Below are 27731 nucleotides of genomic sequence, written 5' to 3'. Positions count from 1 at the left end.
AATCCAAAAGATTTAAATCAGCACGCTACAGGGCACATCGATGTTTACAGCAGTGCAGTTCCCAACAGCCAAGCTGGGGAACCAATTTAGGTGCCCATCAACAGACGAATGATAAAGATAAGGTGGTGCATATACGCAATGAGGTTTTACTCAGCCATAAAGACGGATGAAATTATGGCATTTGCTGGTAAATGGATGGAATTGGAGAACATCATGCCAAATGAGATAAGCCAAACTCAGAAAGCCAAGGGTGGAATGTTTCTTGGGTGGGGTGGATACATCTGCAGTAGAGGAAGGAGGATGGTGGGGAGGAAGGAGGGACAGGAAAAGGGAAAAATGGTGGAATGAATCTGACCTAACTTTCCTATTAGAGACAGGAGTATACCTCAGTGAATCACACCTTTATGCATATCCACAAGGCACTAATTTAAAAAAAAACTACAAATAAATAGAAGAAATCATAAATAAATAGAGTAGAAAAAAGGGAACAGGGGTATGGTGGAGGGGAGGGCAAAGGAAAGTACTTGGGACTGATTAGAAGGAATTATATTCCATTTCCACATAAAGGCACAGAAGTAGCACCTACTATTTACTGAACATCTACTGCGCACCAGACAAACTTCATCTAAACTTCCAATAACTGCAAGACCAACAATTCTGTTTCCATATTAAAGCTGACCAAATACAGGTTCTGAGAGGTTAGGGAACATGTCCAAGGGCATGCAGGTAGCATCTGCCTGGCCGGGATTCAAACCTAGGCTGGCTGTGAAGCCCTGGCAACTCCTTCTGCTCTAAACTTAGGCCTCAGAATGAGCTGGCCCTGTGTAGTCAGACAATCCTGCAGGAGAGCAGAGCCGCTGCCACTCCCAGCACCCCAGCTTCTCCCTGTCATGCTCCTGCAATAGCTGTGCTGGTGCCAGTCCTCCCACTACCGTTTAGGAGAGGGGAGAGAGCCATGGAAGGGTAGTGGGAGGGGAGGAGTGCTGCCCCTGATGAAGAGGGTATGTTTGCTTAGATCACTTTCTTTTGGGAAGCTGTGAAGCATCTTACACCCAGCATCACGTCCCTCCTCATAACATCCCTGAGAAGTGCTGTCCATTGTTGTGTGGTGTTTCCCAAGCAGATGGAGAAGCACAGGCAGCACAGGAGGATTCTGGAGAGAGTCAGCAGCAAGAGGCTCCTCAGCTCACAGGCTTGGGGCAGGCAGCCCCAGCACCAAGCTTGCCTGGGGCTGCTAAGGTGGGGTAAGCATTCACTCCTGCTGCTTAAAACCACAGCCCTATGGACAGGCTGTGTAAGTGGCCTAACCTCCTCGGGGAACTGGCGAGAACTGCTGAGAGTACTTAAGTTGGCTTATAGACAGCAGTGCTGAGGTCAAAAATCGACTTCTACACTTCTGGACATTTGGAGTCCAGGCCAAGGGTAAAGTCTTTCCCTCTGAGATCATGTGGCTTAGATAATCACAATAGAGGAGCAGAAGCATTTCCACCTCGCCAGGACGCAGGACTTACAGGAAATTACTCTTCTGCATGTCTGATCACTATGGAAATTGATTTTACACAGATAGCTAGAAGTACGCAGACCCCAGACGGCCAGTCCTCCATCAGCACTTCCCACTGCAGCCTGAGACTGGCCACACCCGCTCCTGGGCCTCCAGGGTATCTGGAGCTGCAGGTGGTTTTGCCTGCTGGCTGGCTGGCTCCCTGCTGTACTCCCACATCCTAGGGGGCAACTCTTGAGTCTCAAGGTCTGACCACCAATCCCTTGGGGCTACCAATGCATCACATTTAGTTAACACAGCGGGGGAGAGGATATGCTAGCCATCCTGGCAGGACCCTGGTTAGAAAAATAAGCTGTGTTTAAAGCACACAGAGTGGCCAGTTGTTCTTTCATGATGTTAAAGTAAACAGAAATAAACATTGGCTTGCCTGAAAATGGTACTGCACATGCCCATATGAGCTGGTTCAGTTGAGTTGTGAGGCCGGGGTGACAGGATGGGGAGCTGATTATTAGGCCCATCTGCTACGTGTGACTGTCAACCTGCTGCTGAGCAAGTGAAGTGCCTTTTTCACTCCTGGCTCCTGCCTTCAACCTCCTGAGATCCTAAAGATCACATTCTGCCTGGTGTGGTGCCCCACACCTATAATAAGGCAAGCGCTCTACCACTGAGCTACAACCCCAGCCCTTGACAGGACTTTTGATTCTTAAAAATCCAAACACTGCAATGATAACTTTTTACTAATGACGTCAGCAGTTGGGGAGGCTGACTCAGAAGGATTGCAAGCTCAAAACTTAGCAAGGCCCCAAGCAATGCAGTGAGATCCTGTCTCAAAATAAAGAGTTAAAAAGGCTGGGGATGTGGCTCAGTGGTAAAGCACCCCTGGGTTTAATCCCCAGTACCAAAAAAGTAAAAACTAAAAATAAACATCCCATTCTGCCAGCATCTCTTCAGGGAAGCACAGAGCCCTGGCCACTTTCGCAAGCACTCCAAGACCCACAGAAGCGACTCTGAAAGTGCAGGGCTTTGGAGCTCGGGCCTGAAATGGGACAGGACCTAGTGCTAAGACGCAACCCACACCCTACATGGATTTTAAGGTTTCAGTCATCTACATTTTTAAGTCCCCTCTATACACAATGGATGCAAATAGTGTGCGTCTCAGAGCTTTTGCGCACGGTTGCTTATTTTCTTGATGAAAACAAGGCGTTTGTGCTTGGGCACGCCATGACTGCCGATGAGACATTTACAGCAAGAGTGCTCCCTAGCTCTGGGTGGGGGTGGGTGTACTAGATCAACACTCCCACACACACATACACACAATGACTGATGGGCAAAGAGAGCACTGACAGCCGCTGACAACACAGGAACATCAGGTGGCCAGGAACATTGGGCAACGACTCCCCAGGGTGCTCCCCTGCCGGGGAGAATGGCACCTAGCATTTGGATCTCCTTCTGAGCACTCCTGGTTTTTCTCACCTTATCCCCTGACTGCCACCTTCAAATTCTCTGCCCTTCCACACCCTCTGCTCCATGCTGATTCCAGGGTGTAGAATCCTAACAGCTGCCCCACTATCTGTACAAAATCACTTCGTGGTGGAACTCAGTGGTCAAGAAAGGTCGAGCTCATGCTTGACTCCTTTATTCAACCCTCACAACTAACCAACCAGGCTGCATGGATGGCACCCCTCAAACATTCCTCACGTCTGTTCATTATGTTCAACGCCACTGCCACCGTCACCACCTCGGCCGTCACTTCTCCATCTCAAGATCTCCTGGTGTCTAATCTACCCTCCACACTGCCTTCCCAGGGTGTCTCCCAACCTGCAGGATGGCACTCCTCCACTGACAGCCTCGGGGGGCCTCTGCCTGCAGCTTGAGGCTAGGACAGGGGAGACCTTTCTCTGTACCCTCAGGACCCAGAACCTCACAGCTTGCACTGCTCCTAATGTCCTGTTTTGCCCCAGTAATTGGCTACGAGCTTCCTGGGGGCTGGGCCTGGGATTTGCTCTTCTCCGTTTCCCAGCATCCCGCCTAAAACCTGGGATGAGAGACACTCAATAGAGAATGTTAAATAAATGGAAGCAAGAGAACAACACAGGGCTGTGACACAGAGACACTAGCTGACTAGTCCGAGCTGAAAAGCCTTGTTCTGTTCAGAGTAGCTCACGTGCCTAACAGATGTGCACAAGGATCAGTTTGCAACCGGAGCCAAAGATTAGAGGCTCCAGGGGGTAGGTGTGGGGCCTTTGGAGACCTAGATAAAATTGGTACAATATGTTGCATAGGTAATAGGATAAACAGTCAGTTTTAATAGCTGAACTAGATTCTGAGATTAGTTAGCAAGCAAAATGATGTTTAAGTCTTAAAAATATATTCCAGTATACTGGCTAAAGTAGATTCATGGTAAAAATGAAATCACCTTAACTTTTAAGGAGAGTTTTTAGAAAGAGGCCTAAACATGCTAGGGAAAACACAAAAGTGGGAGAGGTAACCCAGCAAAGGCCATGTGGTTGGTGGCCACATTGAGACAGGGACGCTGCTCTTAACTTCCACAATTACAACCAAAATCTCTTTGTGGGCCCCATGTGTTGACTCAATAAATATTCACAAGATAAAATCCAGGTCTCAGAGCCAGAGGGCTCAGGGGCCATCCAAATGAACTCCATAACCTTATTATGAAGAAGATTAAAAGAGAGACCTCCCAAACTAAAAATGCACTTTACTGCTTCAGTGAAAATTGTTATATTTATGCTCTAAGAAGTTCTGAAAGAATGTGTGGTTATCACACAGAACAGAGTCTGGTAACAGCCCAAGGAGGTAAGACACCATGCCTGTGAATTTTCTTTTCTTTTCCTTTTTAAAGAAAACTGCTCCATTCTATTATAGGGCCTGAAAAAGTTATTTTGGGGTAGGTACAAAAAAAAAAAAATGGGGGAGAGGAGGATATACATTTTGCAGGTTATTCTTGATCTTAAGAATACTGGCCACATCTGATGTGATTTTTGCATGAAGAAAAGCCCATATGTCTACTCAAAAAAAAAAGGATGGCAAATCTGAAACATTTAAGACCTTCCAAAACAAGGCATGGATCTCCAGCAGCATCCTGAGCCGCTGAGCGTCTTGGCCAATGACTAAGGCCTCCTGCAAGCTCCACCAGCTGCAAATGGAGCTGCAGAGACAAGGAGGTCACCAAATAGGACGGACACGTTAACTCTGTGGTGCACTGGCTTCCTTTATGTGTGTTTCTACTGTATTAAAAAAAGAAAAGGACTCATAATAACCCTTTCACCTGCTGAGGAATGAGTTTGGAGTCTTCCTTAACGGAAGGTGGGATAAGGGGGAGTTTAAACAAAAATAGGCCAGGCAAAAATCCAATATTTGGAAAAAAATCTCCACATCTGCATGGGCCTGGGTCCTCTCCTGAATTTTCATGTCATTGCCTGCACCCAGTCTGACAGCATAAGCCCAGACACCTTACCCCGAGACACCCAATTTAGAAAGCATGTAAAAGCAGCTCATCAACATGTAGGTGACTGGTCCTACATGAATCTGACTCATCTGTGTTAAAGAATTCATTTCCACAATTGGAAATCTGTTATGTGCATAAAAACACAGTTAAATCTGCAGGTCAGAAAGGAGGAGAGTAATGTCAGCTCTTTTTTAAAGAGACACTTAATTTCTCAAGATGTCCCTCTTTAATGTCTGAATATCAATCTTGCTACTGGAAACAGTTTCAGGGTATTTACTTGCAGGGTCCAAGTTAAGATAAAAAATATAAGAAGTAAAAATTGGAATGAATATAGTCTACCTAAAACATGGGTCTGAAACCTCCTCTACATACCCCGTGGGAGGTTGGCAGCCTACAACTGAACACTTGCAAGGATGAGAATCTCCTCCCTTCAGGACAGTGGGCTCGTACTGAGCAGCACACAGAGGAGAGGGAATGAGAATGACACAGACCAGCTCCAGGCTGTGCTATCTCGCCTGCTAAGGGAGTGTGGAAAAGCCACTCCATTCTGGAGCCCCCGTTTCCCCACTGGCAATATAGTGGGTAAGAGGACAGACACCAGAGCCAGACGCTTGGGCTCAGATCCCAGCCCTGCCACAAACTGCCATGAAATTCAGGCTTGGTACCCTGTCCTCTTCTTGGTAAAACTGGGATAAATATACAATTACCAAAGAGTGTTGTTTTGAGGATTAAATGGCTATCTTCATGAAATAAACTCCCAATAAATGCTGGCTTCTCACAACCCCTGGATGGTGATGTCAGAAGAGTGCCAAGGGTCGAATGGTCTCTGTACACACCGCCTCTGGTTGCTCTTAAAGTGAGGATATGATGACTATGTTGGTCACTGACAAGCCTCAGTGGTCTAACCCTAACCTCAGCAGTGAAGGTGGAGAACAAACATGGAGGGATGAAGTGACCCACTCTAAGCTTCACAGGAGGAAGCAGCAGACCTGGCTTAGAACCTACCAGGGCCTGACTTCACCACTCACCTCCAACTCAAGTGTCCCCGTTAGTAGGCCACGTTACTGGAGGCATCCCCATTTTCAAAACTTTCTTCTCCACTGTTCTTTTCCACAGCAGTTGAGAGCACAGATTATCTTTGTTTGCCTCCTAAAACACTTTTGGGACCCCGACTCTGGGAATCTCGGGTGTACACACTGGCCTCCACTGTCCACTTGGGCCTATCCCAAAGTATGATTGTCTATCCAGTGACTCCACTGGCTGAGCCAGGGCCTTGGTAAGAGAGGAAAACCAAACTTCTAGGAAGTAACAAGCCAAACAATGGTAGGGTCATTCTTAACAGTAAAAGTAAAACTGGGCTCTTAATTCCTAAGTTGGACCTTACCTTTTTTCTTCTGGGATGCTCTCCAGCAGCATTTGAAGGAAATCCTGGAATAAGAAAAAAGCAAACCATTAAAGATGTCCATTAGTAAGTAACTGCCAGAACCATGCCAGAGACTGAGCCTTCCCAGCTGCTGACAGCTCACCTGCTAGCCCAGCAAGACTAGGCAACTTATCAGACCATATACTCAATTTACTGACTTCCCAGCACTTCAGCCCAGTCACTTAGAGAGATTAGTTTTTTTAAAAACCATAAACGAGTTGAAAAACATAATGCTTGTTATTCTGACCTACCCCCCGACAGTTTATTTGGTGTTTAATGCTTTCAAAAGCTGCCAGGGTATCGAGTGTCCTCCCTCCCTACTCACCCATGTCCTCTCCTCAGGAGCTTTCCTGGATAACCCGAGAACAATCTACACTTGCAGAGGCTGGAAACTAACATGCAACTCGCCTGCATTGTTCCAAGGAAAGATAACAAAAATCAAGTTGATAAACATGTCGATCAAGGAACAAAAATGTCCACAATTCTGAACACGCTGGAGAAGCTCTTGTCTCCATCCACAGCCTCTTCTCCTATCACTGCACAAACCTCAGCTGCTGGACATCTGAGATGCTTACATGATAGAATTCCTTAACCTAAGGCAAGACTGATGACTGTCTTTCTCTGTCTCATTTTTTTATGTGAAAATTTCAAACACAATAAAAAAGTATACAGAATAGGATAAGTAGCCTTCACATTCACCAACCCACAGCCAGTCCTGCCCCCTGACTTCCCTGACTCCTGCATTTATAAGCAAATCCCAAATATTACATAATTTTATCAACATGTTTTACTAAATATCTCTAAAAGTTAAGAACTCTTTTAAAACATAAGGCCTACACAATTCAAATATGAACGATTGTTTATATTTAATTTGTACCTTGTGTACTGTAACCCAACTTCTCAGCCCATCTCTCTTAGAATTTGATTTAATCTTGATTGGTGGTGTTAGATAAAATACAGAATGCCCAGTTAAACTGGGGGCATAAATATGCAAAAAATATATATTTTTATATATTTACTGAAATTCAAATTTGGCTATATTTTTCTATTATGTACTTTTATTTGATGTGTGGGCAACCCTAGTGTCCACTTTCATCAACTGAATGCTGAACAAGATACATTTTAGAGAACTATAAACATGAAACAAAGAACAATATTTAACTTTCTGGAAACCTGATAATATTGAACAACAAAGAAGAACTACACTAGAAGTTTTTAACAAATAGAAAATAATCTTTTTAAATGGGTCCTTGAAAGAGTCAGTCCAGGTGACCCACTATGCATGTGGCAAATGAGAGTCCCTCCTGACCAAAGTCCACCCAGTGCTCTGACTGTGCTGCTGCTCTCCCCACCAGGAAACGGAAGGACTCGAAGGGCAGGAGAAACCTGCAGTCTGTAGGGTGAGGAGTTCTTTTCCTAATCCCACACTGAAGTGCAATCACGGCTACACTGGACAGCCAGCTGTCCCACCTGTACACGTTCCTAGGTGGTCACAGTCCACTTCTATCAGAGGCAAGGTCTCCTTATTAAGTACTAAAAAAAAAAGATTTATTCCTTGCAAGCTCTGTTCTCTTCTAAGACTTTAGTTTTCTATTGCTCCTTCACTTGGAGTAAAGAACACAAAATATTTAAAGTACGGATCATGTCATAAAAATGAAGGGGGATAGGAGAATTCCAAATTAATTAATGCCTTACAAAGGCACCTACCAGGGATATTTGGAGAAGAATGCCAAGAGAAACAAGAGCGGGATTTGGTATGCAAAAATCTGTTTTGCTCAAAGTCCTAAAAGTGATTATTCTTATTATTTAAAAAATTATTTTGTAAAGCATCCAATTAGAAATTAATGAGACCCAGGGCCTCACACGTGCAAGGCAAGCGTTCTACCACTGAGCTATAACCCCAGCCCTTGGCAGGATTTTTGATTCTTAAAAATCCAAATACTGCAATGATAACTTTTTACTAATGACGTCATCATCTCCTATAGCCCATACCCGATTACCCCATATTTGCCTGGTAATTTATACTCAATTATGTGGGGAAAATTCCATTAACTTAACAAGGGGGAGAATTTAATTGCATGAGAAGCAGGAAATTTTCAGAGTTAACCTTAGTTCTGCCCTTTTGCATTTTCCAATTATAGCTGGGTCCTGTCTGTGCAGGAATGTGAAGTGCAACAATCCTGAATTCCGTGGGAACACAGGACGTTCCCTGGAAGCCCTGCTCCACTTTTAAAGAAAGATGGTTTTCCTGCTCCTGGCAGGTCACCGTTCTAGAGAATCTGCCGCTTCCTGCCTCCAAGGTGAGGTTTGCAGGCAACACAGCAGCTGGCCGGAGGCTGCCAGTGACTGCCGGGGTCACACACCCACCCCCTGGCATCTGTGGGAACGTCCCGGCTGCAGAGCTGGATGGTCCTCCATCCTGCAGGCAGGCCCATAGCTCTACAGGGCTCTCGGTTCTCAGGTAGGCAGTCCTGTGCATCTATCCACAGAATCGGCCCAGCAAGCCCTTCTTACTCCTTCCCTAGACCCAAAATTTAAACACAAAACACTGGTTTTTCTACTTTCTCTTGTAAAACTGGGTACACCCTGGGGTAGACTCTTCTTTCACCAAAACACCATGAAATAAACAGAATTGTGCCTCTTAAGATTGATTTCCCCTTGCAGCTTCTCTTCAGTTCTTTCATCTCTCCCCACTCTTTCCTTCAGCGGCTGGCAGTTTTCTGAAAGCAACTTCGAGATCTAATTGGACAAGGAGGGCTGTCCCTCACGGCTCATTCTAGCACCACCAGGCAAGTCAGTTAGCAACAAATAGGAGGGTCCCAGTGGGTCACCTCTGCAGCACGCCTGAGAATAAACACCTCTGTCACTGGAGAGGGACATGGGTTGAAATTGAATCTGAGTCCCTGGCAATGGTTCCAAGCCCAGGCCACAGTTAGAAATAACACATTCCTTGAGATTTCGGTTTTCAAGTCCTACTCTCCCTATAATCTATATGCTAATTAGATCAGTCCCAGACAGCTTGTTTTGATTAACACCTAACAACACTAAATTAAGCATTACAATTTTCAGAAAACTAACACTGATTTTGGCACATGGCTAATTTGGTAATTATTTTTTAGTTCTGGTGAAAGTATTCAATAAAAAGCAGGCACATATAGATTCTACTGGATAAACTGACACTGGCTTGACAAGTATACAGGATTAATAACCCCTATCAATGTTTTATGAATGATTACTATGGTCATGGGTGGGCAAGAGAGGCAAAGCAAATAATCAAAATGCCGAAGCAAGGACAGGATTGGCAGAGTCAGAGAAGAAACAAGATTGAGAGGAATCAGTCACTGTCATGCTTACGAGGGATTTAATGGCAACTAGAAGGGTGGTCAAACTGAAATGCTGGCAGGTTCGGGGCATAGAAGGGGAAGGAAGAAGTAAGGCAAAAGAGGAAGAAACTGAGGGGCTTCTGCATAAGGAAACTGGATCACAACTCTTCCTTATCAATAACTAACAAGCAACATAAATTAAGATGCAATCCATTAAAAATATGTATTCGAAAAGCTTGGCATCTATAGTGATACAGCCACATCCATGTTCACAGTAGCTCAATTCACAATAGCAGCTAGGTGCCCTTCAACAGATGAGTGGATAAAGAAAATGTGTGTGTGTGTGTGTGTGTGTGTGTGTGTGTATGTATACACACACACATATACACACAATGGAATATTACTCAGCCATAAAGAGGAATGAGATTATGGTATTTGCTGGTAAATGGATAGAACTAGAGATTATCATGCTAAGTAAAATAAGCCAGTCCCAAAAAAACAAAGGCCAAAAATTCTCTCTGATATGAGGATGCTGCTGACTCATAACTAGCATGGGGGTGGTGGTGTGTGGGTTTAATGGATTGAATGTGGGGGGAATGGAGGAAAGGGATGGGGAACGGGAATGGGAATGGGAAAGACAGTTGAATGAACGGGACATCACTTTCCTATGTTCATGTATGAATACAAGACCAGTGTAACTCCACATCATGTATGACCATAAGAATGGCAAGTTGTACTCCGTGTATGTATGATATGTCAAAATATAATCTACTGTCATGTATAACTAAAAAGAAAAAAAAAGCGTGGTGTGGTGGCATGCACCTGTAGTCCTAGCACTCTGTATACTGAGGCAGGAGGATTATGTGAGTTCAGGAGTTTGAGACCTGTCAGGGGCAAGTAGCAAGACCCTGTCTCATACACACACACACACACACACACACACACACACACACACAGAGAGAGAGAGAGAAAAAAAAAAGGAAACTTCTGAAAGTAGCAAATAGAGGGTCAGCAGCATCCCAACAAAGAAAATAGTACAAGCTCCTGGCATGGGATCCAAATGCCAGGAAGGCAGGAGCTAGGGCTCTGGCCCCACCGCCCACTCTCCCTCTGCCCCTCCTGCAGCCTCCCACTGCACTGCGCAGCACTGAGCTGACCACACCTGGCAGACTTCACCAGCGTTAATACCACGTGTGGAAAGAAGCAGGAATAACTTCACCTTTCCTCTCTTTTGACTGTGGAGGGACTGGAAATGCATGCTGGAGAGAGGAGCAAAACGTGGGATGCCAACCTCTGTGGAGGACCCTGATGAGCAGCGGAGCTCGAAGCTCCAATGGAGCCGAGGAACAAGCACCACCCAGAGAAGCCTGCGGTGGGAAAGGCTATGCCCTATCAGGTCACGAGACTCTTGGCAAGGGGACACTTAATACATCTGCAGGAGACACAGGGCCAGTCTTCCAACAAAGGCTGGCTAGGGTCACAGCAGAGTCCGCCTCCGCCCTCCTCCACGCACAGAGGCCAACACTCAAACTGCAGCTCAGAGGGGAAGAAAAGCAAGCCCAAGAAGAGTGGGGAAAGGAGGCAAGGATCATGTTCCCTATATATGAGAATTCACAGGAAAGGTCCTGCAACTGTGTGAACTAACATGACAATCCACCAAAGAGACAGACAGAAGCAACACACGAAAACATGGCCCAAGGAAAAGAAGAAAATGTTCCACGAATGCTTAACACTATAAAATAAATTAACAAAAACACAAAATAAGCTCAATAAAATGAAAGCAGAAAGATGACAAAACAACAAAGGGTGAAGAAAAGAGAGGTTCCAAAACAAAGGAAATAAATTAAGGACCAAAATCCCATCAATATGGGATATTAATGAAGTAGGAATGACGATGAAAAGAACAGCACTCAAGAAGACAGTGCTAATAATAAAAGGGGCAGCTCGATAGGAGCCCAGGCTGTGAAGAAGAAAAAGATAAGAAGCAATTCATAAATAATAGACATGGAGGACAAAGAAAACATGACACAGGGATAACTGGCAAGTCTGAAATTCAGAACCTGTAGGCGGACAGTTACATTCAGAGATAAAATTAAGACAATTTCAATAAAGGATAGAACTATGGTTTAAAAATGTAGCTGTTTTTGGTGGGTGGAGGGAAGGGGAACAACTCAAAACCATGGGCACCAACCTATTTTCTCAATAAATTACTAAACTTCAAAGATTATGAGTTCTTCTGCCATCTAAGTGGTCTTATAGGAGAAAAGTAGGTTAATTTCAATGGTTTCTACAGCGTTAATCAGAAGGCAGTGGAGCAATGTCTGAAGTTCTGCAGAATGGAAATGTGTCCCAGAATCTGAAACCAGTTTGTAATTCAAACATAGCCAACACGCAAGCATCCTCAGCAGGAAGAACTCAGAAGTCACACAGGCTGGGAGATGGCGACTTGAACACCAAGTTATTATTGAAATTTGGCCAACAAAGAGTTGAATCAAAATAAAATATTCATGAATATAGAAGCACAGTAAAATGACTGGTGACAAACACTGAAATCCTTTACTCACAGAGCTGAAACTATATAATTGGCTGTGCACAGTGGTGCCTGCCTGTATTCCCCGCAACTTGGGAGGCTAAGGCAGGAGGATCACAAGTCCGAGCTAGCCTGACCATCTTAGCAAGATACTCTCTCAAAACCAAATAAACCAAAACCTACATAACTGTGAAAAGTATGGTTACAGTGTATACTGTGAATGAACTATAAACCTCACTCTATAATAATAATTAAGAAAAATTTAGAACTAGGAGAAATAGTGGAAGTTTATAACTGCTGATTTCCTTAACTTTCATAGTAGTGAATAAGCTGATGCTCTATAAGATGAAATACGTAAGGAGAAAATAACAATTTCAAATTTAACAAATTTTTTCTGTAGTAACGTTTCTTAACCATAGAAGAATCTTTGAGGAAATGATCTCTCTTACATTAATCTGAAGTTTAGAAAGTTCTTTACCTTCCCTTTAGTTTCTTTTTCATTTATCAAGTTTTAGACAAAGAAATTTGAAACAGTTCATTAAAAAATATATATAGGGGCTAGGGATGTAACACAGTGGTAGAATGCTTGCCTAGTGTGGGTGAGGCCCTGGGTTTATCCCCAGTACTGGGTGGGGAAATATCCATACATATGCATACATATACATATATATTCCTACAGTTATAAAATTAGTTTAACAATTCCTATTCACGTGTACATAAACATATAACATATATATACAATCTTCGAGGTGTATACATACCTCACATAGACCAGATAGAGAAAGAAACAGTGTGGCTTCTAAAATGGTAGTAACATAATATCAATTGTAGGCATTTCTGGGTGGTGGGAATTTGAATGATGACTGATCTCCTTTGTACCTTTCTGTATTGCTTGAATTTCTATAGTGAGTATGTTGTAAAGGCAGTATTTCCAAATTTAATACAAAGATACAATAATTAAGGCACTGTGGTACTGGCATGAAGACAGAAATAGTGATAAGTGGAATTGAATTAGAGTACAGAAACAAACCCTTACATTAACGGTCAAATGGTTTTTGCAAAGGTTCTAAGATAATTCAATGGAGGGAAAGGATGGCCTTTTCATGAAATGATAGGGACAACTAGATACATGCAAAACAATGAAGTTGGACATCATCTTCACAACTTATACAAAAATCAGAGCCCTAAACATAAGAGCTAAAACCATGAAACTTAGAAGAAAACAGAAGTAGATCTTCACAAACTTCAATCAAACAGTAGTTTCTTAGATACGACACACCCAAAACCCAAGCAATCAAAGAGAAAATAGAACATTTGACTTGTCACAATTAAAAACTCTTTGCTGTTAAGAACACCATCAAGAAAGCAACAATACAATGCATAAAAACAGAAAATACTGGGGCTGGGGTTGTGGCTCAGTGATAGAGTGCTCACGAAACATACATGAGGCTCTGGGTTCGATCCTTAGTACCACATAAAAATAAAATATTGTGTCTACCTAAAACTAAAAAAATAAATATTTTAAAAAAACAGAAAACATTTGCAAATCATATCTGATAAGGGACTTCTGTTCAGAACATGAACTATTCTTATAACTCAATAATAAAAGACAACCCAAATAAGGAATGGTCAAAGGATATGAACCAACATTTTTCCAAAATAGATACATGAGTGGTCGATAAACACATAAAGAACACTCACATCATTAAGCCATGAGAGAAACGCAGATCAAAGCTATCGGGAGATAATTTCAGACCCATAAGGAAGATATAATTTCAGACCCATTATCAAAAGATGGAAGGCAACCAGCATTGACAAGCGTGGAGAAACCAGAACCCTCAGCAGGTGGAATGTAAAACGCCCTAGTCTCTGTGGAAATAATCTAGCAGCTCCTCAAAAACCCAAACAGAGAACTACCACATGGTCCACCAATCCCACTTCTGTGTATATGCTCCAAAGAACTGAGAGGAAGTTCTGCCTGCTACAATGTAGGTGGCCCTGAAGACATGACGCTAGGTGAATAAGCCAGACACCAAGGACACCTGATGGTCAGTTCTTCTTACCTGAAGCACCTACTGTAATCAAATTCATAGAAACAGAAAAAAGAATGGTGGTTGCCAGAGCCTGGGGCTGGGAAGAGCAGGGAGGCACTGTTCAATGGGTTCAGAGCTTCAGTTTGGGAAGATGAAGATGGAGAGGGATGATGGTGATCATTGGGAAAAAAAAGTGAATGCACTTAATTCCACTGAATCATTCACTTAAAATGGCTAAAATGATAAGTTTTATGTATGTTACCACAATTAACACAATTAAAATTAGGCAACTTCTTGGGAGGAAGAGGCAGGAGGGATCATTTGATTCCAGGAGTTCAAGACCAGCCTGAACAACAGAGTAAGGTCCTGTCTCAGAAAAAGAAAACAAACAAAACGAAACAGGAGTGATGTCCTGGTACATGCTACACAACCCCTGAAAACATGCTGCATGAACTAAAGTCAGACACCCAAGACCACGTGGTTCATTTCTATGAAATGTTCAGAAGAGACCAATCCCCAGAGACAGAGCAGATAGTGTCGGCAGGAAGGGTGGACGGGGAAGCAAGTGCTGATGATTTCTTTCGGGGTTGATGAAAATGTTCTAAAATTAGATCATGCTGAGGGCTGCACAATCACAAGCTTGCACATTTCTAAAGGGTAAATTTTATGGCATGTGAATTTTATCTCAATAAAGTTGTTATGGAAAAACAAAGTTATTCAAAAGAGATAAAAGAAAAACTGAATGAGCTGGTTGAGAGAGCAGCAGGAGTTCATGGGAAACGAAGCCAGAACCTCAGTGGTCACAGGAAGTCCCACACACAGTGGGAGCATCTTGGTGAGAAATGGCTGAAGCGGCAGGACCTGGACCCATCAGAGCCAACCAAGCACGCAAGGAGTCTAAATCTGTTTTGAACTGCCTTCCTAACTATGGGAGAATCGCCTCCTCAAGACACCAAAAAGATTAAAAGAGCACAGGGCTTGGATATCAGTCTTGCTCTCCTCGGTGTGTCAGGTTATAATCACACACCCTTTCCTTCTCATGCTGCAGATGATGTGACTCACAGCCGTGTCTGAACACAATGATCAAAGACACCCTCTGTCCAACCCCTGCCAACATGAGCACTGTTTTCAGAGCTCTCACCGTTAGCTTCCTTGCCAGGTGCTGCTCACCCCACACCCACGGGAGTGGACAGAGTCTCTTTCCAACTGTCTTGGGGCCAGGCTGTCTGATGTTTCAGGGTGTCTTCCTTTTAATCTGTTTATTAAAGATTTATAGCATACCTACTGTGTGCCAGACTGTACTAAATACATGTTGGCCTACATGAGCTCATACATACAGAGAAGGAACAGACAAGAGACAGTGCTATCATGAAAATACAATACAGATAATGGGAATGACATTAAGGGCAACAAAAGAGAAGCAGGCTGATGCACATCTGCTCAGCTAGGGTGGCTCTGAAGTCCTGGCATCAAGTGCAGACTGAAGGGTAAGATTTAGATAATGGGGGCTGGAGATGTGGCTCAAGCAGTAGTGCGCTCGCCTGGCATGCGTGCGGCTCGGGTTCGATCCTCAGCACCACATACAGACAAAGATGTTGTGTCCGCCAAATACTAGAAAATAAATATTAAAATTCTCTCTCTCTCTCCCTCTACTAATAGTTGACAATATATTAGATATTATTTGAAGAACATAAGATTGTTTTGAAGCTTTTATAATAATTTATATTGTAATTATCATTAATTTGCATAAGCAAGTACCCATTTGTGAATAAAATTGCTCAATTTCTATGAGAAAATGTAGATGAACATAGCTTATGTATTATAGAGATCTTGGCTGCTATCAATTGTTGTCACGGTCTTCAGCATTAAATCATATGTAGAAATAAGTACAATCTGCCTCTCAGGAGAAGTGAAACGGATCTCCTCACAGCTATTATCTAGCAGTTATTGGTTTTCTACATCAATTCTATGACATAATTTATTACATGATGAATTTTCTAACCTGCAATCCATCTTAAACCACTATATATGTAGAAATTGAAAAATAATACAATTTTAAGTCAATAAAGTTAAATTTTACCAATGAAAAAAAAAAAAAAGATTTAGATAATGAACCCCGCAAAGACGACTCCAAGAAGAAGGAATGCTTGTTTTGTTGTTAAGATCGCTCAGGGTACAGCCATTTGCATCACTGTGCTCAGACGGCTTCAGGTGGGTCTGTCCCCTAGTTGCAAGGAGCTCACCCTCCCCCAAAACACCTTCCTTGTGTCCACTTTGTTCATAATTTCCACCCTGAATGAAATAGTCAATCTTTTTTCTCTTTGAATGCTGGCATAATCCAATCTCCACATGCTGCATCCCCTTCAGTTGCATATCATGAGCTCCCAAGAACCCGTCAATTACCTGGGAGAGAATCAACTGTCCATGAAACGTGTGTACAAATTTTCTTAAAAATGAAAAATAGGTTTCATTTCCAAGTCTTTTGGCAAGGAATCGAAGAAGAAAGTAGCCCTATAAGAAAGAAAGAAGAGAGAAAACAAGATGTCCATGATGGGCCCTTCACAAAATTGCCACTGTCACTTAGCCCCGGAGCCCATGTGCACCTAGCAGGTGCCACCTCACTGTCTCAGGCTGCCCTTTATATTCTGACCAGGAGGATGCACTGCTGAGTCCTCAACTCCTTCCTCAATGTTTCACTGTCTGTTCTGACTCGGTTCAGGTGGCACCTGAGCATCCCTCGTGACCTGCAAGGGCAGCGGTCCAGCTCCTCCCCACCTCAGCTCCCAGCATGGTCTTTCCAACTTGGAAGTTTTCCTTACTGCATCTCCTCTGGTTGGAACCTGAGAGCAACTGGAAGGTTCTATTCTTCAAGGCTAACTGGAAGCCAGGGAGAAGAGGTCCGGGGCAGGAACTCTCCCAGCTTCCTTTGATTCATGCCCCCTTGTTCAGGGGTAGTAAGTGCTTTAATTAGAGGACATTCGGATGCTACCCAACCAGACGGCATTACAACATTCATTGGTTTTCTGCTTTTGCTCAACCATGTTACTAATCATCATTATTCAACTGTATAACCTAAATAATGCTGCCCCAGAATAACCGGCTTGAGCCACTAGCTGCACTCACCTTTAGATAATGAACCTGCATGAAGATCTTCTCAGGGTTGAGTCCATGTTTGACCACAGATGCTCCCGAGTCGCTCACCTGGCCAGTTTTCTCTTTACTGGGTCTAAAATGATAATAGTATCAATTTCCTTAAGTATAGCACATCTGTAACTAATTAAACAATAAAATCATCCTATTCCTATCTCCAGAGTTGCTCAAAAGAGTTTTAATTCAATTCAATAGTACCAGGTATAATTTAAAAGAGTTTATATTATAAATTTGAATAGTGAACAAGGTGGGACTTATATTTAAGGTTGGCAACTTGAGGTTGGCTATTGGCAGTATTTTATGTCATCCTATCCAAGATAAAATGTGCCAGACCCTCAAAGAATCCAAGCTTCAATATGAATTATTTAAGATGCCCTTTCTTGGTGGGAATGATGAACTGGGTAATTAAAATATATTTTGAATATGTATTCAAATATATTTTTAAAATTTGTTTTTGAAAGTCTCAATGTCTATCCACTTCTCTAGGTCTGTATTTAATAATTAAGGCTCCTTTAAGAAATATTTGCATTCTGAACCCATTTTAGAACTTTTTAAAGGTCAAAGAAGTTCCTGGTTTTTGAAGTGGTGGAGACATTAGTAATCACACACTTCAACCCCTCATGTCACCAAGGAAGGAAACTGAGGCAAACAGAAGTCTCAGGTTTGTTTGGATTTGCCAAGGCCTGGGGTCAGCATCACTTATGATGCAGGCTCTTTACCACTGTGCTCTTGGTTTTAAATATATCTTTTAAAATTTCTTTAATGAAATATGACAGGCCCTTTGGAACATCTAATAAATACTTGTGCACTGTGTTAGAGTTAAGTTTCAGCAGCCAGTTAAACTCCAAGTTAGTGACAAGGCACATGCAGCTCTCAGCTGTACTGAGCCCAGTCACCGACTGGATAAAAACTGAGGGGTGTTTTGAGGCTGGGGTCAGGAAGAGATGAAGAGGACTGGCACATCAGAAAGATGGGAGGTTATTTTAAAAAGGCAGGCTTACTTGGTACAAGATACAAGGCCTTTGGAATATAAAAGTCCTACTTTTAAAATCAGCCTTCTTCTTACGACTGGTTAGTTGCTAGCAGGTTTTTCAAATTCTCTAACCCCTGTTTACTCACCAGTAAAATCAAATGATCCTACCTTCCTACCCAGGATCTGTGGAAATAATATATTACAAAGTCTCTAGCAAAGGCCAGGGATTACTCAATAAATTCAATTAAATATTGTAACTGCTTTAGCACAAAGATTCTCTGATTGAGTCTTAGCTGAATGTTCCAGAAAATTAACCTGGAAGACACATGGCTCAAAACCAGCAGATGACAAAAGGAAGATGAAGAGGATGGGTCCCTCGAGTCACCACAGAGCTGTAGCATCTGCAGCACACCTGTAGGGACAGCGAGTGCCTATACCGCACCTGAGACGGCCGACACACAGCAGCTCTTCCCCACACCAAGTGCGCCCTGCGGTGGAGCAGTGTCATGAAGAAAGCCTCCCCAGCTCTCACAGGAGCCCATCACCTGCAATCAGGGAAGGGTGGCTTCTCGAGAGTCAACCTGGAGCCAGGCATGGTGGCACATGCCACTGTCAGCTAAGTAACAGAAGTCAGACCACAAAGACTACATGAACAGCCCAGTTCCTCCCAGAGGCTGAAGCAAGAACAGCCTCAAGGCAAGTTCAAGGCCAGCCTGGGCAACTTAGCAAGACCTTGTCTCAAATGAAAAAATAAAAAGGGTTGGGGATGTGGCTCAGTGGTAGAGTTCCATCTCCAGTACTGAAAAAAAATAAGAGTAAACCTGAATTCAAACCAGGTTGCCCAGCTCCAAGAGAGGCAGGGCTGAGTTCTTCTGCCCTGCAGCTCTGATCAGAGGCTGCTGGAGGGGAGGGATCAAGACCAGACCGCTCTGCTCCAGGCAGGCTGCAGGCAGGCTGCAGGCAGGCTCCAGGCTCCAGTTCCCCAGGACGCCTGAGTGGCTGTTTTTCCTTTGCCTAAAAATGTCCTTCCCCAATGCCTGCCTTCCTCTCCCACCCTCTCTCCCCACCCTCTCCAAATGAAGACATGCTCAAGGAAATTCTTTTATGCTGACAGCACCAAGGCAAAAGTGCCCCAGAGTCTCCTTTTAAAGTAGACTGGGAGCTGAGCGAGCAGTGCACAGGCACGCTCTGTGAGACCAAAGGGTGGTTTGTGAGAAGAAAATCCACGCTGGAAACAGGAAACTCTCCCTGGGTTCTCAGGACACGACTTACCCTAGGTCCATGCAGAGTCAGCATGGAGAATGCAGGAGACCCATGCATGACCCACGACCCCACTCAATAACATACATGAACCTCACAGACAAGTAACCAAAGTCAGACCCACAAAGAGCACACAAAAATGTACGATCCATTTTGATGAAGTTCAAGAATGGGCAAGACTGACCTATGGTGACATAGACGGGCACAGTGGCTGCCTTTGGGTAGGAGGACTGGCAGGGAGAGGGGGTTCCTGGGCTGCTGGGCTGCTCTGCAGACTACTTACTCTTCAGTCGGCTTTATGCACATAAATAGTACAGATCCTTTCAACTACCTAGAAAAGCTTTCTGCACCTTGGTGTATGTATGTTGAATTTCAATTAAAAAGTTAAGAAAAAGTAGATACACCTAAAGTGGCATATTCTGTGAGATTAGAGGGAAATCAGACTGGAAAAGGCTTCGCTGCTGTGTCTGAAACACAGGACTCTGCACACCGAGGACAGGGACTCTCCCACCTGTGGCCGGGTGCTCCACCACTGAGCTATGTCCCCAGCGCATTCTCTTTTTTGAGACAAGTCTTTCTAAGTTGCCTAGGCTGGCCTCAAACTTTGATGCTCCTGCCTTAGCCTCCCAAGTAGCTGAGATGACAGGTGTACACCACCACACCCAGCTGATGAAATATTTTTAAAAATGATAACGTGAGAGGTAGGAAGGACTGTGGCAATTCTAATTGTCTCAGAATCTACTCCACTCTTCTGCCTTCTTCCATACCACCAGTACAAATGATTCTGAAAAGCTGAACACCCATTTTCTGAGTGCCCCTCGGAAGCCAGAAGACACAGCCCAAGCCAGAGACAAAAGCTGTTATCTGCAGTGGCTGGAGGTGGGGTCTGGAAAAGTTGTTCTTCATCTTATAAAAGAGGAAAAGGTGACTACTACTGCTCTTCTTCTCCCCAGACACAAGGGATGGAACTTAGCCGCCATTTTGAGACCACGAAGAGGCAAACCAGCATGCTGTGGATGCATGGTGCATTCAGCTCCCGTCCAGCCCACGACTGCCTGCTCTTTACTTCTTACTATGAGAATGATGACCACCATTCATTTACAACAACACTGCTTTCCTATTCCACTAACTGAAGCCACATTCATTCCTAATAGATGGAAACCTGGGTGCGGACTAACAGCCCCCGGTTCTGAGGCATCTCCCTGCCAGTACGCTTCCTAAAAATCATGTTCTCCACTTCACAAGGGCCTGTTGAGGCAAAGATATGAACACGGCCATTAAAGCTGAAGAAACTGAGAACCTATAGAAGACTCCAGAGCTGGCTAGTGGCAGAGTATCAAGAGGGAAGCCAAGTCCACAGGCCACCAAAGGGCATGTGTACTCTGGGGCCTCCCCAAGAAATGGGACCCCATTGTGGCCATGCCAAATACCAAGTGGAGAGCCTGTGAGGAATTGTCACCTCTCTAAAGCCATTTCTTCACCTGTAAGTCTAGAACGGGGCTCAGGCACTACGGAAGCATTGTGTAAAGGCAGCGGTGGGTTAACTCTGGGAACTGGACTCTGTCCTTACTTCATTGGCTGGAATCTATACAATGCAATGTGGGAGGTCAAGTTACCAAGGTCACTCCAGTGCCCTGGGCTTTTGAAGTGCCAGAGGCAAGGCCTGAGAGACATGATCCCCTCTCTCCAGCCATGCTTCCCTGCTGCAAGCACAGAAGCATGTGGACCTTTAAAGAGCAGGCAGGTGGTAACAGTATTTGGGACGCACTGATTTGATTTGGACCCAAGCCTTTCGACAAGAGCACCAACCCTGCAGGACCATCGCCAAGGGTGGAGTGTGGGAAAATGCCTCTGAAAGGTGCACAGACCTGTCAGCTGGCTCTAAATACCCAGGACACTGCCCAACCCAGATAGGCCGTCTGCCATCATGCTCTTCCACACTCCTGACAGCTGGTGTGAGAGCCACCAGACCTCTGCCTCTACACTCACAAGCACCCTGCTTGAGCCAGGACTGAGTAGCCTACTTACAGGAAAGAAGGGAATTCATCAGCATCTCAACCTCCCTGCTGCCCGATGGCTGCCCCAAGAGCGGGCAGAGCCTTACTCACCTACCCTCCCGTGGAAACTAGCCCCGTAGTGTTTACCTGGCCGCAAATGACCAAGGAAGTGGCATAACATGCTGGCTAAGAGCCCGGGCATGAATCTTGCCACCCCATGGGCCCAGTTCCTTCCTCTGTAAAAGGGGTGAGTGGGAGTTTCTTCGGAACCTCCAGGGGCTGTGCAGTGTCTGAGAGCACTGAGCCAGAGCTCCTGCTAGCACTGGGGAAGCACTGTACACATTGTTATCACAGGACTGTGCATCCTTCCCAGGCTCAGAAGCAGCAGCTAATCCTTCCTGTGCTGGGAAAAGACCTTGAAAAGATGAGAAAATGGCTCACAGGTGGGGTGTTATCTATCAGGAGCCAGCAGGGAAGGGGACACAGGGACTCTATCACTAGGGCAACAACTCTTTTGCAGGGTTGGGGGGAGCAGTACCTGGGAATTAACTCAGTGGTGCTTAAACACTGAGGTACAGCCCCAGCTCTTTCTATTTAAGTTTTTAAAATTTTGAGACGGGGTCTCACTAAGTTGCTTAGAGCCTCACTAAGTTTCTGAGGATGATGGCCTTGGACTTGGGATCCTCCTGTCTCAGCTTGCTAAGTCACTGGGATCACAGGCATGAGTCACTATGCCTGGTTGGGGCAACTTCTTGAGAGCCTAAAACTATTCCAAAATAAAAAGCTTTCTTTTTTCTTTCCTCTCTCTCTCTTTTTTTAAAAGAATTTGCATGCATATGAAGCCATATGTCCTCCCTTGTGAGCACAAATCCTTTAAGGGCTGCTCTTTAGGTTTGCTATTGTTACCTCCTCAGCAGAAAAGGAAACTCACTCCAAGTGTGGCCGTGGGTTTTAGTGCCAGACCTGGGCACAGCCCTACACACTTAACTCTCAGTCTACATCCATCTCAGAAAAAGACACTAAAACTCTGCGTAACAAAGTGGAGGTGGAATAAGTGACATAGAGGAACTTTTATTTTGCAACAATGTGTCCATCTATAAAGGGTACATAGTGAGCACTTGCCACCTGTGAGCACTTGCAGTGCCACCAAAGAGAACTGGACAAAAGGCCGAAACACCCTAATGAATTTGTATTGTACCAAAGCCACTGGTCCTTGGCACACCTGACTGCCCTTGTGCTTTCCAAGAGGGATTCCTGGCAATCGTACGTGAAGGGCCTTCCCCACAGGAGACATGGGGGAGGGCACATCATTCCAGTGTTAAAAGTGACAACTGCTAACATGATTTAAGACAAGGCTCATGGGAAAATGAAGGTAGAGTGTGTCCCCCTAAATGGAAAAAGCCAGTGGGCACCTACATGAGAGGTGAACAGGTAAAGAAAGTGACAGGTCAGGATGTATTGAACAGAGCTGTGGAAAACACCAAAGAATTCCACAAATTTTGATAAACAGATTTGGAATGTAAAAGACAAAACTCAGAAAAGCAATGAGCAACCAATGCCAAACCAGAAATGTCCTCCAGTTTTGATGGCCATAAATCAGAGACTCCTGAGAAACAGAGCCCCACACAGGAGAAGAGAGGGGTGAATGTTGGAAGCAGTTTATCGCTTCACTGAACACAGGAGAGAGGATCTGGGTAGGTTTTCAAAGGAGATAGAAAGGAAGGCGAGAGCAAAGGCGGGGCAGGGGGTTGACGGGGGATTTTCAGAGGACACACATGAAAGACGACAGGGACGGGGGTGCTGTGGCCTGTTATGCTGCTCTGATCCTGCACTGCCGGGGTGACTCCCACCATACTCCAGCCTACCTAGGAAGACAAGGTCCCTCTCCAACTGGGCTGGCTGACAAAGTGCTGGATCCAACATGGCCACCAGTCACCCCAGTGCATGACAGTCCCATCTGTGTGCTAAGGGACGCATACCCAGCCCCATGACAATCATGGACTGCCACGATGACACCAGAAAGAACCATGGAGGGAGCACAGAGAGGTGCTGCCCATATTCCTGGAGCCCCCATTCCAGAAAGCCTCTCTGTGAACCTGTCCCTCCCCCTCATTTCTTTCATCCGATATCCTGACCCTGAAAGGGGGAATTTATGAGTTTATTTCCCACTTCTCCTTCTACTCAATCAGTATTAGATCTTGTTATTGGTTCCATGATCCAAGAGGGTAAATACCTAGCCTTTGGGGTTAAAAATTGGTTTAAAAAATATCCAAACTAAATTTGAGAGAGCTAGGAAGTTAGAAAATTGTTGCCAGGATGAGGGGCTGGGGTTATAGCTCAGTGGTGGGGCACTTGCCTCGCATGTGTGAGGCACTGGGTTTGATCCTTAGCACCACACACAAATAAATAAAATAAAGGTATTATGTCAAAAAACAGCACCACATACAAATAAATAAAATAAAGGTGCTGTGTCCAAAAAAAAATTAGGATGAGTCTGGCATAGTGGTGCACACCTGGAATCCCAGTGACTCAGGAGGCTGAGGCAGGAAGATAGCAAGTTCAATGCCAGTCTCAGAAATTTATCAAGACTCTATCTCAAAGTGCCCTGGGTTCAATCCCTAGTACCAGGGGGGGTGGAAAATGGAAGGAAGGAAGGGAGGAAACAAGAGAATGCCTGGGATAATAGGTTGGGAGGACCAGGAAGGCCATGTGAGGAGACGGCAGGACCACTTGCCCCCCACTTGGCGTGGACCTTCCTGCTGCAGAGAACGACTTCCCAGATGGCCATGGCAGGACAAGCACTGCTTTGGGGGACTGCTACCTGGCCCCCGTGGTGAGGGCTCCTCCATCCTTCAAAGGAGTTCCCATGCCAGGCCATGGGAGAGACAGGATGCAGTCCTGAGGGCCTCACTGTGATCACAGATCTCAGGGGATGGACTCAGGAGACAGCAGGAAGGGGCTGGTGGAGGCGGATAAATACCATTTGATTTGCAGGAGGAGGGAGCAGTGGGGGAGGCAGATTTACGACCGGGCGATTCAACAGATAGGTCATGAGCACTTAGCAAACGACGAGAAGCATATGTTCTGGGGGGGTGGGCAGTGGGTGGAGGGCTGGCCTGGTCTCCAGTCTCACACCCCTGGGACGCACGCGCAGCAGGGTGCACTGGGCAGCAGCAGAGCAGCTCTTTTCTCATGCTTGCTGGCATCTGCACCCTATTTAGTGCACTAATAGTGAGACCATTCACCACAGCATTGCTTGTGAAAGCAAAAGATCTAGAAATTGCCCAAATGTTCAAAGGTTAACAAATGCTGGGTGCATTTGTTAGAACATGCATATTGCAGAAGTTAAAAAAACAAAAAAGGACAGTAGAGAAATGGCCAGGATTACATTAAGAGGAATGAGGTGGGAAATAAACACACAGCATCTGTGTGTGCACACCTGTCCTTGACCGACACTTTCTCAGAGGGAACTCCTCACCACGTGGGGCTGTTACACCTAAGACCCTGGGAGACGGCTTCCTAGCACCCAACACCAGAAGAGTATCATTCGATCCCAAGGTCATTTATGGCCTCAAGCCCTAATTTCTCTTTCAGACAATTGCTGGTCAGCACTCCCAGGCTGGAGACATGCTATGAGACTAGAAAATATCAACTGATTTCCATCTGCCTAAAAAATTGAGATATAAAACACTATAAAATTCACCATTCAAAAAATGTGTAGTTCAGATTTTTTTTTTTTGGTATATTCATAAAGTTGTACAACTGTCACCGGTACCTACTTCCAGAACATTTTCGTCATCCTGGAAGGAAGCCCCATCCATTGACAGTCACTTCCAAGTTTCCTCCCCACTTCCTGAAGCATCTGACACCATTGATCTCCTTCTCGCCTCAGTGGATTTGCCTATTTAGACATACAAACACAGAACTGGATGTGGCCTTTGTGTCTGGCTTCTGTCATTTAGTGTGCTGTGTTCCAGGTCCCACCTCATAGCATGGATCGCTGCTCCATTCCTTTTTAATGCTACCTATACCCATTGGAGCCAGGCACAGTGACCCATGCCTGTCATTCTAGTGACTCGGAGGGTAAGGCTGGAGGATCACAAGTTTGAGGCCAGCCTTAGCAGCTTAGCAAGATCCTAAGCAACTTAGTGAGACCAGTCTCAAAAGAGAAAAGGGCCTAGGGATGCGGCTCAGTGGCAGAGTGACTCCATTGAATGGATGCAACAAATCGGTTAACGCATTTATCTGCTGGTGGACATTTGGGTTGTTTCTATTTTTTGGCTACTGGGAATAAGGCTTCTGCAAACACTGGAGTACAAGTTTTTCATGGACTGAGGTTCCACCTTCCCTTCAGTACCCGTGGAGGAGTGAAACTGCAGCGAGCTAGGTGAGGCAGGTGCAGTCTCACATCCCCATGGCCAGGGAAGGGCTGCAGTTTCTCCATCCCTAACACCTGCTCTTCCCAGCCTTCTCCATCACAGCCATCCCAGGAGGTGGGGAGTGGTAGCTCACTGTGCTGCTGCTGCTGTTTAGTTTGTTGTTGTTTTATTTCGTTTTTGGTACCAGGCACTGAATCCAGTCAACAACTCCATCACTGAGCCCCAGCCCCAGCCCTTTTTATTTAGAGACTGGCTCATTGTGGTTTTTTTTTTTTTAATATTTATTTTTTAGTTTTCGGCGGACACAACATCTTTGTTTATATGTGGTGCTGAGGATCGAACCCGGGCCGCATGCATGTCAGGCGAGCGCGCTACCGCTTGAGCCACATCCCCAGCCCTCATTGTGGTTTTGATTGCATTTCTCTAATGGCTAATAATATCAAAAGAGCACCTTTTCACGTTTCTCCTTTTTTGGACCACCTTGGAGACCTTGTTTGGAGATATTGTATTTAGATCACTTGACTGTTTTAATGGGTTATCTTTTTTTGTGGAGCTATAAGAATCCTTTATAGATTCCTTATGTATGTTATACATTCTTTATATATTCCCTTGCCATATATGATTTAGAAATATTATTTTTCATAATATAAGTTGTCTTTTGGGGTGCAGTGCTGGGACCCAAACCCAGGACCTGGAACATACTAGGCAAACACTCTACCACCACACTATACCTGGCCCAAGGTTGTCTTCTGATTCTTGATGGAGTCCTTTTGAAGTACAAAAGTTTTTAATTTAATGAAGTCCAATTTACTGATATTTCCCCCCTTCAGTTGCTTGTTCTAGGTATTTTATCTAAGACTGCTGCCTAGTCCAGTGCAAGAACATTCACATCTATATTTTTCTATTAGTTTTATAGTTTGAGGTTTTAAATCTTAGCCTTTGACCCATTATGAGTTAGATTTTGTGGTGATATGCAGTAGGGAGTCTAACTTCATTCTCATGCATGTGAATATGCAGTCATCACAGCATAATCTGTTGAAAAGCCCATTCTTTCCCCCAGTGAGTGAGCATGGACCCTTGAGAAACACCCACAGACCATAGTGTACAGGTGTGTCTCTGGACTCTCCGTCTTATTCCACTGACCTGCGCGTCTGTATGTCACTGATACACTGTTGTGATTTATAGTAAGTTTGAAATCTACAAGGGTGAACCCTCCAACTTTGTTGTCCTTTTTCAAGGCTGTTTTGATGATTCTGGGTTCCCTCCATCTATGTATGAATTATACGATCAGCTTGTCTATTTCTGCAAACAACAACTGAAATTTTGACAAAGATTACATTGGATCCATAGATCATGTTAGAAAGTATGGCCATCTTATCAGTTTTAAGTCTTTCGGTTCATGAATACAAGATGTTTTTCCATTAATTTGGGGTCTAATTTCTTTCAGTGGTGTCCTATAGTTTCCAGTATGTAAGTGCTGTGTACTTTTGTTTATTCCCAAATATTACACTGTTTTTGATGCTACTGTAAACAAATTTTCCCTAGCTTCATTTTGATTAATCACAGCTGGTTTATAGGAATAACTGATTTTCACATTGCTCTCACATCCTGCAACCATACTCAACTTGTTTATTAGCTCTAGTATTTTTTTTTTTTTTGAGGATCCCACAGGATTTTCTATATATAAGATTGTATC

The 27731-nt window shown here is 44.4% G+C and overlaps 1 protein-coding gene across 6 annotated transcripts in view; it reads right to left on the bottom strand.

Moving 5' to 3' along the window:
• The window catches only part of Aopep (aminopeptidase O (putative)), a 304665-nt gene that overhangs the window by 102130 nt on the left and 174804 nt on the right, over positions 1–27731 (bottom strand). For all 6 annotated transcript variants that reach the window (XM_076837045.1, XM_076837048.1, XM_076837047.1 and 3 more), the window contains 3 exons: positions 17400–17502; positions 16680–16787; positions 6352–6395 (listed from right to left, as the gene is read on the bottom strand). In XM_076837045.1, coding sequence (XP_076693160.1) covers positions 6352–6395; positions 16680–16787; positions 17400–17502 — 255 coding nt within the window. The remainder of the gene's footprint in view (positions 1–6351; positions 6396–16679; positions 16788–17399; positions 17503–27731) is intronic.

Source organism: Callospermophilus lateralis, chromosome 17, assembly GCF_048772815.1.
Source record: "Callospermophilus lateralis isolate mCalLat2 chromosome 17, mCalLat2.hap1, whole genome shotgun sequence".
Lineage (NCBI taxonomy): Eukaryota > Metazoa > Chordata > Mammalia > Rodentia > Sciuridae > Callospermophilus > Callospermophilus lateralis.
The sequence above is the reverse complement of the archived record's forward strand: the minus strand, read 5'-3'. Positions and strand labels throughout refer to the sequence as shown.